At 36.2% G+C, this 12,007-nt stretch overlaps 1 protein-coding gene across 6 annotated transcripts in view; it reads right to left on the bottom strand.

Moving 5' to 3' along the window:
- Positions 1-12,007, bottom strand: part of PUS7L (pseudouridine synthase 7 like) — a 142,664-nt gene that overhangs the window by 115,395 nt on the left and 15,262 nt on the right. For 2 of the 6 annotated variants that reach the window (XR_004324573.1, XR_004324574.1), the window contains exons 6-10: positions 10,607-10,822; positions 9,408-9,489; positions 7,353-7,633; positions 3,435-3,488; positions 1,895-2,393 (exon numbers count right to left, since the gene is read on the bottom strand). Coding sequence is in view for 4 of the 6 variants with exons in the window: in XM_032493278.1 (XP_032349169.1) it covers positions 2,067-2,393; positions 3,435-3,488; positions 7,353-7,633; positions 9,408-9,489; positions 10,607-10,822 (960 nt within the window). In the remaining 2 variants the exon portion in view is untranslated. Of the gene's footprint in view, positions 1-522; positions 2,394-3,434; positions 3,489-7,352; positions 7,634-9,407; positions 9,490-10,606; positions 10,823-12,007 lie in introns of those variants that run through there. The other 4 variants (XM_032493278.1, XM_032493275.1, XM_032493276.1 and 1 more) reach the window with 3 other exon arrangements.

The following is a 12,007-nucleotide window of genomic DNA, read 5'->3' as shown; positions in this document are numbered from 1 at the left end:
TTTGTTCTCTTGTGATTTGATGACTACCTTTAGTAGTTTTTCTTTTTCTTTCTCATGTGTATATCTCATAGATTTTTGTTTTGTGGTTACCATGAGTTTTTTTTTAATAGCAGTCTCAATTTCAAATGCCCCTCTTACCCATCTCATGATGGTTCCTTCTTTATATCTTTAGTTGTAAAAGATCTTTTCTGGTAGGTTCCAGGCTTTTTCATCAATGGCTGTTCTGCAGTTGTAATTTTGGTGTGCTCGTGGGAGAAGGTGAGTTTAGGATCTTTCTACTCCACCATCTTGGCCACTCTCTCATGACTGAATATTTTTAACAAGCGTTTATAACTGACACAGTCATGGCCCCCTTGCCTGCTGCCAGAAGTGAATGCTTCCACTATGATCTTAACAGAATGGCATCTTCATTTTTTCTGTTTCCTTCCAAACTTGCATTTGTGGACATTTATCTAACAATAACTAAGTGCTAGGCACTTTCCTAAAATTACATAATATTAACTCAGCAAAGCATCACAATAATCCTAAGAGATAGGTTTATTATCATCCCTGTTTTACAGATGTTGAAACCAAAGCACACAAAACTTAAACAACTTGCCGAGGGCCATGTAGCAGTAAGTGGCAGAGCCAAGGTTCAAACTAGGGGAGTTTGTCCCTAGTATCTATGCTTCTCATCACTATGTTAATTAAAGTGCTTCTCTGTAAAAGCTGCATTCAGTGCATATACTGAATTTATAATATAATACATTCTGCTTTTGAGGGGAACATTTTCTCACATACCTAAAACCTTTCATCATCATTTTTAATAACTACATGTCCTGACATCAAGTTGTTACATCTCGTTTTACTTACTTTAGTTCCTAATGCTGGACTTTCAGACTGTTTCTAATTTCTTTCATTATGTAGAAAAATGTTGCAATAAGCAAATTTTGCATTGCATTTGGCTTTTTTCCTTCTTTTGAATTTAACTTCCTTAAGCTAATATACCCCAAATGGTTTGACCGACAAGTATATAAAAGTGCCACATTACAGATATATAATGCTCTCTACTGTTTTTTAAATTTCATCATTATATAATGGTACCAGCAATAAAAGAATGCTCAGATCTTCCCAATCAGTATATCCCACTTCCCCCCAAACTTAACTGATACAAAGCAGTTAAGGATGATTTATGATGTGGGATAGTTAAACCAACAAATACTTAAATTTTGAAATGGGTAAAATGTTTTCTTCCTCTAGCAAAATAAAAAGATGGAGATAATTCTATTATTTTTTGCTTATGATGTCAGTGCTGTCTTGATTCCTTAAATGAGCCTCAAAAAGAATCAGTAACACCCAAAGTCACTAGTTAAGTGTCAGAGCTGGAGTCTGAGCCCAGATCTGTCTGACTCTAAAGATCTACTTTGGAAAACAGAACAAAAATAACAAAAAAGTAGAGGGTCAATGTACGTCAAGAGAAAAAAACTTATTTTAAAAATTTGACTTTAATCTTCATTCAAGATTATTTATCTCATAAAAGGGTCAACGACCCTGGGCATTCCTGTCATAAAGAGAGAGATTATATTTCTCTGATGTATTGCTCTGATCAATAATCTCAAAAATCAAAAAGAATGACAATACTTAACGAAATGCTTCATCTAGCTTTCTCTCCAGCCATATGCTTTCATTAAAACCTAGTTTCATTACATTCTAAGCAAGGAGGTAGACGATATAAATATTATTCCAAAATGTTTTTCTTTAATGTTATCTTCTTTAATGTTCTCTTGCAGCATTATATGCTCCTAATAGTCCAGAAATACTATAACTTTTATAGCACAGAACAAAGATCACTAAGACATCAGATAATAAAAGGAACACAGGCTTTGGAGTCTTAAATTCAGATCCTTCCACTTACCAGCTACATGTCCTCTGGAATGTTAGCATCAAATTCCTACTTCATCAGGATGTTGTGTAATTAAAGGAGATAACAATTATAAAGTTCCTAGCACATGGTAGATGCTCAAGAAATTTTAGTTCCTTTTCCTTCAAAAAGTGGCACATACACGATCATACCAAGGCTATCATTTTTAAACATCATGCTTCATTATTTCTCTCAGACAGACTGTAGCATAACACGAAGCATCAAGATCAAAAGAGATCAAAAGAGATAAAGTCGCTTCATCGATGTGGGAACCTTCTATTTTGACATCAGCATTACGTTCTTCTCTTAGTTGGTATGAGAGGTTGCAGGGATGTTTCAGAAGCTTTCTATAGCATCCTGGAACATTCAGTTTCAGAGAAGGTATTTTAAATCTACATGTCTGTAGTCCATCTCTGCTCAGTACCTCCTGGTACCACTGCCCTACTTTGTTCTTTGGGTACTGAATATTGTATCCAAGCACTGGAAGAACCACCTGTACAAGGGAATGGGGAAAAAATACATGAAACAGCCTTCAGAAAAATATATGATCATCTTTTAAATTTACTTTTACAACTGGAACCTGGATCTGTAAAAACAGACTCGGGATATAAACATTATGATCAGCCTAAAACATGCTATTAAAAAGTACCTATTTTGACTGTTTTTTGTGCTTCCAGAAAAGAGAAAAGCTAACTAAAATCAAGAAGGACTCAATAACCAAGGTAACCAACTCAAGTCAGGTATTGTTAGACAAACTGCTGTTAATGTACAAGAGGTGGAACAAGAAGTTGCAGATACATTTCATTAGCCAACAGGGACTTCCTCTCTGTGAAGTCACACAATCCTAAACGCATCTTCTTTCTGGAAGGCAAAGAATAACCACTACTGCTCAATCACAAAACCAGTATTTTGGTAGATGATTTTACATCCTTCTTATCCAAAAACATGAAAGTAAATAAGAGGCAGCAAAAATAAGGTTTATTTTCTCAGCTGCTTATGAATAAACACTGCATTTTGCGGGGGTTTCCTCCTTTACTTCCAGACATTTTCCTTGAATGGGAACCAAAAAGTAGTCAGGAAAAGGAAAAAAGTGAAAAACTCAAATCCATACAACAGGAATTAGTTTCAAATTCGTTATGCTCATTGAAAGAAGCCAGACACAAAGGGCCATATCCTACAAGACTCCACTTATATGCCATCCTTTCAAAGGCAAAACTATAGAACAGAAAAATAGTTGAGTCATTGCCAGGGGCTGGGGCTGGGGCAGGGGCGGTTTGAGGGGAGCACAAAGGGGCACAGGAAGTTTGGGGGGCAGATGAAACTGTTCTTTATCTTGATTTCTGTGGCAGTCACATGACTATACATTTATCAAAACTCGTAAAACTGTACACCAAGAAAAGTGAATTTTATTGTATACAAATTATACCTGAATTAAAAGTGGTAGGGAGAAAAAGAGGAACTGGTCAAGATTTTGTCTTTTGGGCACAATGTCTATATATAGATCTAAATGGTCTTAATTTTTCAGTATATTCACCTGATGTATTGTATACGTATTAGCTGATTCCTCTTCTTCAGTTACTAGATGAACCTGTTTTTTAAAAACATGATGAAAATACAGATGATTATCAAATGTTCCAAATTCCCTCAGTTTTCTCTAACTTTGTTATGTCTTATTTGGCTCATTAACTGAATATACAAATGCTTAAACAAGACCTTTTCACCATCTGTTTCTAGAGGAGCAGACTACTTAAAATTTAATAATGTTAATTATTATTCAACCCCAGATAACTGCTTCTTTCCTGCTTTAACCACTGATAACTGAAGTTGGAGCACACAGTGGGCAGCTTAACACTCTGAAGTGATACCTTCACCTCAGTTACCAGTAGCCTTTTTCTAAATGACAAAGTGGTTTCTCACTATGCTGAATCAAAAACCTGCTTCCGTGAAACCACCCTGCCGACCTCTGTCCCCAACCAATGTTATAACGCTCTACGAGAAGTAGTGCTTCTGAAAATATGTTTCATAGAATAGGAACAGGTGTCACACATGTGAGGGGCAAAAAAGAGGCATGTGGTAAGTTCAGTTTGAGAAATGTTGCTCGAGGACATCACAGAATAGATCATTGGGATTTCCTGACAGCTCTTGACAGCACTTAACAGCTCAAGTATGAAGCAGCCACCATCATTCCGTAAGGACCAACAACACGCTCCCTGTCCTAAAGCATTCATCATATCAAATCAGGTCTAGATCATCTCTAAATCTGCTTGCTTTCCCAATTCTCCCTAATCTTATCAACAATGCCCCTTCTTTTTTGGTTTTTCATTTGGGGTTTGTTTGTTTACAGGCAAATGCCCCGTTTTAACTGCTGCACCCAGAAACGGACATAAAACTCCAAATGAGATCTGACCAAAATACATGGGACTATGATCTCTCTTGCACCATTGCTTCCAGCTGTTTGTCTTTCACAAACTTATAAGCATACCTACAATCCTGTAATTTAAGCAATTTATGAAAATACTGACCAAAAACGGTCAAGTACAGAACACCGTATTTTATCTTTAGAGAACTCCCTCCAGGTTGATGTCAGGAAATTAACAAACATGCTTCTGCTGTGTGGTTGCTCCACAAATATGAATTCACCTAACCTTCTCAATGTCTAACTCACATTTCTCCATCTTGTTCACATAAAAATTGTGAGAATCTGCCAAGTGATCTGAAGTAAAGATATATCTCTTAGCCTAGTAATCCTACCAGAAAGGGACTCATTTGTTTTCTAGAGTTTCCTATAATTTTTAATGTAGATGCACAACCTGACATGTTCCGTGTACGATTTATTAGAAATCCTGGTCTGTCTTTTTCCTTTTCATATTTTATGCCTTGAGCCTCCAAGTCCTGCCTTTTCTTTCCTCAGTGCTAACTAATAAGGTAGAAATGATTGACCTTAGAAATATAGACATGTTTTGCTGCTAAAAGGAAATTCTGTAAGATGTGAAGGAGAAAATGCTCTTTTCTTCTACATCTCCTGAAAGAAAAGTAGATACCATCTTGATCATTTTTTAAATTTCAAAATCAACTTTATTGCAGCCAAAACAGTGGAATTAACTGTACATAATAAACATATATATATATATATAAAAAATATATATAAATGCTCATATATATATATATACACACACATTTTAAGTTAAAAGGAATAAAATTTATTTTGGCAGAGAGTGTTAAAATTAAAGTTGCAAACATCAGTAACATAACTCAATATCCTTAATTTGGTATAAGTGTGACACATTTTCTTGTTTTCTTGTGGTCTGTTAAATCACCATAACCTATCATTGTAAATGTTACTTGGAACAAAGGAATCTCACAAGACACATGTATTTCAGAGACTATTCCTACATCCTGTCAAAGTAACCTTTAACTTCCGAAAATCTGAATTAACAATGGCTGACCTACTAAATAATAATTACACATTAGTAATATTTAAATGGACATGTTTTCTGAAAGGTGTTAAAAAAAAACATGATTTTTCATTATTTATCAAAAAGGGATCAACTGACATATTTCATCTTCCATTCACATGAGGTAAAATAAAACCTACGATGCTACTAGATTTGTTTTTACACAGTTTCAGAGTCTGTGTCTCAGCTAAATGACCGTTCTTAACAACATATGCTCCTGGTGATCGCTTTCTTATTTAAATATTCATAAGCCCACTTTCTTATTTAAATATTCATAAACCACTCATTTAATAAAGTAGTAAAGCAGACATTGTTGTCCTGGCTTATTCAGCCTTGACTCCCTCTTTCCTGGTCGTGCACCTGCATTTTCCTGAGAGCTCCCCTCCCAGTTCTCAAATGTGGTTTGCGTGGGATGGTTCCAGGAAGGAGTGCTTAGAACACAAGGCTTTGCCAATCACATACTCCAGTCCATAATAATTGGTTGGAGACATGTTACTCAAGCCAAGTCATTCCTAACCACTGAAACTCAATTCCATGGCTTTGACTGAAACCATTGGGAAAGAAAAGCTCTCTTTTCTGGAGAAGAAACTGAGAATGGATCTAACAGAGTGGAAAGCAGAGCTGAAAGATGAAGAAAATGAGAAGGATGCTTTAGAACACTGCTTAAGCCCCTTGATACAGCTGTGCCTGACTCAGTCATGCACTTTCAGTTATGAGGGTTAATAATTCCCTGCTTTTCCTTCAGTTAGTCTGAGATGGGCTTCCATTACTTGAAACCAAAAAATTCTTAATTCATACATCTAGAACTCTGCCATTAATTTAGATAAAGCTTCCTTTATGGCAAGTTCATAGCCTATAAGTCTCCATTTTTGAAAAACTGGGCTATACTCTATCTCGAGATGCTGGATCTTGGCTACACTCCACGATTTTTCCAATCAAGACCAATCTGGGCTAGGAATCAGACAGCTGGGTCTTTTTAATTCTGCTATCTGTCACTTAATCTGTCTCCTCTCCAGCCTGGGTCTCAATTTTTGTTTCTATAAAATGGGAATTAGAAAATCTAAAATTCAATGATTTTATGACATTACATATGAAAGCCCTACTCAAACCCCTTCTTTCATTTTTGACACACATTTATGAAACTGAATTAGATAATAATGAAGAATAACAGTCTGTTCTTTTTGCATGACAATACTAAAAAATGAAGTTCCTTATATGATTTATGGAATTCAATTTGATTATTAAATTCAAACACACAGAGATGAAAATACTATAAAAATACTAGTTGGACAGGGAGGAAGTGGAAGGATCAACTTCTATAATATACATTACATTTCATTAATATAGATATCTCTAAGATACTGTTGAGAGGGAAAAACAGCAAGTCGTAAAATCACACTTATATAAATGGAACACACACGACATTACATGCCCTATATACCATCATTATAAAAATCTTGGTTTTTTTTTTTCCTTTTTGTATTTTAAGTTTTGAGACTCTAAGCCCTACTTTTTCTTTTCTCATTGTTAATTAATAGAATACAAATCCTCTTTTACTGTGGATATTTAAGTGCAAGCATAGAAAATGGTCTCGGAGGAAATATGCCAAAAACCAGAGGCTGACTTTCTGGGGGCGGCAGAGGGAATCACAGCAGAGTGGTGGCAGGGATGACATCTTCATCTATCATGTTCTGATTTTCATTTTTAAGGAGACTGTTTTGTGCATTATCTGTGTAATTTTTTAAAGCACGTGTTCTTTAAAGGAAGGTTTACTGTCTTTGTAACTTTCACTTCATACTGCTGACTACTTTCCTTTTTCCATTTAATGGCATGTTTTGCCTCAGCTGACAGCAAAGCAGAAGCAGGAAATGAGCAAATTTAAGTTAAAAAAGAAAAAAGGAAAAGACAAGACATGTTTTTAAACTGTTTCTAAAATAAGAGCTTCTGAAAATTAGTGTTTCCGGTGGGGTAACTCCTCTTGATGAAATGATACTCACTCTACTGTTCGGTAAACGCTCATCGTCAACATCTTCATCCAAACAGACCAAGTCACCCTCCACTACTCGTGACCCATAGGTTGCAAGTCTGTAAGACACTGACTCATTCCAAATGTTGCTGCTGTATGCATGAACGTAGAATATGCGCATAGAATGGGGGAAAGAGAACCACGCCCGGACGCAGCCCTCCTCCGTCATGCCAAAGCGGTGCAAGGATTCCAGCAGTGCTCTCTCCCGAACTTTGAAATCGGGCATCAGTGAAAGTGTGCCTTTGGCATCCTCTGCAATAAAGAGAAAATCAGTTGGTCAGCTGCTTTTATTGACAGGCCAGTGACAAAGACCTTTATTACGCTCTCTAAATGAACTGCGCTATCCTGCAAACCTGAAGATGAAGGTAATGCTGGGCCTTAACTATAAACCTGGCTCCACTTAAAAAGATTTTTTTTTTTAATAATGATCATTAATCGTTTGGTTCATTCACTTTCCCTGCTTAAAAAAAAAAAAAAACAGCAAAAAGAACATAAGTCATTCCAACTTCAGAATGGAGATAAACTAATTTGCAGTTATTTAAAGGACTTTTTAAAAAAAGCATTAAGTAAACCCCAGAGCTTAGAGATTTTTAAAAAGCTATCATGGACATTTTACACAGAATTTTTTGAATAAGAAAGGGTTGACATCTGCATCCTTCAAAGACCCTATTGGGTCTTACTAGTAAGATGCTTTTTAAAATTAGATTACTGGACTCTGTGACAAAAGCGCTTATTCAGGTAGGGCCTTGGAATCAGCATTTTAATAAACGCACCAGGTTTCTCAGACACATTAAAGTTTCAGAATCACTGCCATAAGGAAATTATCTTCTCAGGGTTCTACAGCAGATGCAAACAAGTAACTCACTTTGAATTTTCTTTAGTATTACTTAGATTACTCAGAACAAATTGAAACACACTGTTTACAGATTCTGGTGTGGCATAAAAATAGTTTTCTCCTATGAATAATTACATATATGTAATTTGTACACAATGAAAAATACAAATGGAGGTATTTGAAAACTGACATCCTTTATTTTCAATGTGAGTGAAACTCAGTATGCACATACATGTAGATCACATATTTTAATGAATATAAAATGTTATGGTTGCTGTTATTATTATTTAAATACAAGCAATATGTACTCAGTATCGAGTGTGTGCCAGGCACTATTTTAAGAGCATTCTATCTATTACCTTATTTAAATCTCGTAACTGTCTTTTCGGTATCATTATTAGCTTCAATTGACAGATGAAGAAACTAAAACAGTGAGGCCAAACCACTTGCAAAAGACCATACAGTTGTGCAGTACTAAAGCTGAGAGTTAAACCCATGCAGATTAACTCTAAATCCACATCCCCAACACCTTTTTTAGTGTTTCCCATCAAGCAACACATATTGAGCTAAAGTTTCCAAAATCAGCAGTCAGGGCTGAATGGCAACTGGACCAAAACCAGTGGACAAAGTATCAGATATAACAAACGTACTTTTATTTTTATGTAGCTTACTTTGCAGTCTCCTCTGATTGTAGTGAATTGTACTTCCATCAGTACCAGCTTAGCATTGGGAACTCCTATCTCCTCTGAGAATTCCGGGCAAGAAAAACCCAGACAGCATCTTTCCCTTCACTCCTGCTCTCAAGCAAGAGTTAGAACAGACAAAAGTCCCAGAGATCTGGCCCAAAATGGAGTGCGCAGGGCATGTAATGAAATAGCACAGGGAAATATACACAAAATGTATGGTAGCTCACAGAGAAAAAAATGTGACAATGAGTGTGTATATGTCCATGTATGACTGAAAAATTGTGCTGAACACTGGAATTTGACACAACATTGTAAAATGATTATAAATCAATAAAAAATGTTAAAAAAAAGAAAATATTTGTCCTTAAAAAAAATGCTTAAATACATAGTATATTCCAGTCTATTTCTTATCACATTTATGTTGCAACGAATGCTCTCCAGCTGATATAACATTTATATTTTGTAACTTCATGGCTATGTATGAGGTAAAGAAACTTTTAAGTACCAGTTTGAAGAAAATATTTCTTTGCTCTATTTACAGGATCATCCAAATCTTCTGGTGTAAGAAATAATCTTACAGCCTTCACCTTTAAAAATCAAACATACGTTAAATGAAAATGACAAATTACTTACTTTTTTTTTTTAAGTACAAATTATCTGGCATCTAAAAAGAACAGGCATTTAACAAATGCTATTTGACATTGCAATTTTATCTTTAAGCGTTCAAAAGTTAAACAATGCTAAATGTAGAATTAATCTTCAGTACAGACTGACTTTATACATAGGTTTAAAATATTAGGAACTGGAAAAGTGCTCCCCCATCACTTCCATACTTCTGTCCTTCTTTGCCTCTGTCATCGAGGCAGGAACGCTAGTATGCAGTGATGACAAAAATTGAGACTTGACCAACATACACAACAAAAAGCATAGGGAAATGGCAAGCCACTAATTCCATTTGTGTTCTCAAGTCTCAGAATTCTTTGGTCTTAAAAATAAGTGCCAAAATCTTAAAAAAAAAAAAAACAAAACAGTTGACAACTTTAATATTTTTTTAAAACCTGAATAGGTTTAAACATGTTCCTTTAAAAAAAAAAAAAAGGTACCTACTAGTTCCTGCATTTTACCACTGTCTCCAACACTGCAATTTTTTTATTTCTAAGGATGTGTCTTAGAGTAGGAAGGACCTTAAAAAAGGGCATTCCACTTAATTTCCCACTCATTCATCTTTTACAGTATTCACTCATTCAAACAAATATTCTTAAGCATTTGCTGTGTGCCAGACACTGTATAGGTACTGGGAATAAAGTTTTGAGCAAGAGAGACATAGTCTCTGTTTACTGGAAAAGATTAAATAAGAAATAACTATAAAATATAATCAAATCTAAGATGGAGGTCCAAGAAGCTGTGAGGTTACAAGATAAGGGGAATTCACTGATTCACAGGGAGTAAGACAAGAATTTAAATTGACATATAAAGAATGCAAAGGCTGGGGAGGGGATGCTTCAAGCCAAGGGGGAAAAAATATGCCTTTCCAGCTGTGGGAGGCAGCCCCAAGGCCAGCCCCTAGTGATCGCCACCACCTGGTGCAGCCCCCTGCCACCCTTATCAGGGCTGCTCTGTGTGGCCAGTGGACACAGAAGGGAAGGTCTGTCATTTCCAAGATCAGCCTGTAAAAGACACTAAGGTTTCTGCTGTCGCTCTTACTCTTCTGTGCGCTTGGATTCCTCCCTGGGGGAAGCCACACCATGCACTATGGCCAAGAAACCACAGGTTCCTGCCAACAATCACAGGAGCGAGCTCGGATGTAGGGCCTCTATTCCCAGGCAAGCCTTCAGAGACGACACGGGCTGACAGGTAACCGCGAATGCGTGAGACCCTGATGCAGAAATGCCCAGCGAAGCTGCTCCCAGATTCCTGAGCCTCAGAAAAAGTGAGATAATAAACACTTGTGTTTTTAACCCACCAAGTTTGGGGGTAATTTGTTCCACAGCAGTAACTGATAACTAACATTCTAGCAATTAAAAAAAAAATTAGGAGCATAGAATATGGAGTTTGAAAGAGGTAGCCACTGAAGGGGTAGCCATCCAGCTTGTTTAAATGCTGTGATAGAAACAGGAATTTCCAGTTCTTGGAGTAGGAGGTGGTGAAGGAAGCCCATTCCTTTGGACAATTGTTAGAAAAGTCTTCCATACGCTAAGCTAACACTTGGCCCCTTGAACTTCTACTTTGTGAAACCAGAGAATCTAACAGTCTAATCATACTTCTGAACACTTGTCTACATGAGCCTGGCATTATACCAGGTGCTTTCACAGAAGTTATTTCATTAATTCTCACAAAAATCTTGTAAAATACACATTATCCCTGTTTTACAGATAAGGAAACCGAGGCTTGAAAAATCAACTAACCTGTCTACAGTGACATATTTGACAAATGGTAGAATTCAAGTAGAACTCATGACACATTCCACAGACCTCAAATTATTAAAATCCTCTGTATGACAAAATTTCAAATACTTTATAATTTCCTCTTCAGAGTTTTCTAGACCAAAAAGCACTGCTCAGTTAATTATGTCTCATCAATAGGGCTTCTAGACCCTTTATCATATCCCTCTGAAATGTGAAGCCCAGAACTGACTACAGATTTGCAGATGGTCTCTGTTATCAGCTCTCAACCTCATTTCCTTGTGTAGGGCGCTGTTCACACGCACAGTGCTTCTCACAAGTGCTTTTACTGTTCCTTTCTCTTCCACCCAAGAAAACATATTTAAACACAATTGAACGAATAATCCTCCATTTGCTCAAATATATGTTTCATAGTTTTGTAGTTTTTCTCTATTATGTGCACTCCATCCAGTGTGAAAATATATGTGCATATATATATAATAGGCAATTACATCTGCATAGATACAAAATATATATTTAAAATTCTGTAATTGTAATAATTGGGCAAATGAGGCTTCTTATTTGTGACATGCATTTTTAGTTTTGTTTGAAACGAGCCAGATTATTTTTTTTCCAAATTTGCCGTTCCCCTTTTAGTCTCTGGCTTTGGGTGAATTCCTATCTTTTGTAATATCTGATAACAGATTTCTGCAATTATAGGGTG

The sequence above is a fragment of the Camelus ferus genome, chromosome 12, assembly GCF_009834535.1.
Source record: "Camelus ferus isolate YT-003-E chromosome 12, BCGSAC_Cfer_1.0, whole genome shotgun sequence".
NCBI classification, from domain to species: domain Eukaryota; kingdom Metazoa; phylum Chordata; class Mammalia; order Artiodactyla; family Camelidae; genus Camelus; species Camelus ferus.
The sequence above is the reverse complement of the archived record's forward strand: the minus strand, read 5'-3'. Positions and strand labels throughout refer to the sequence as shown.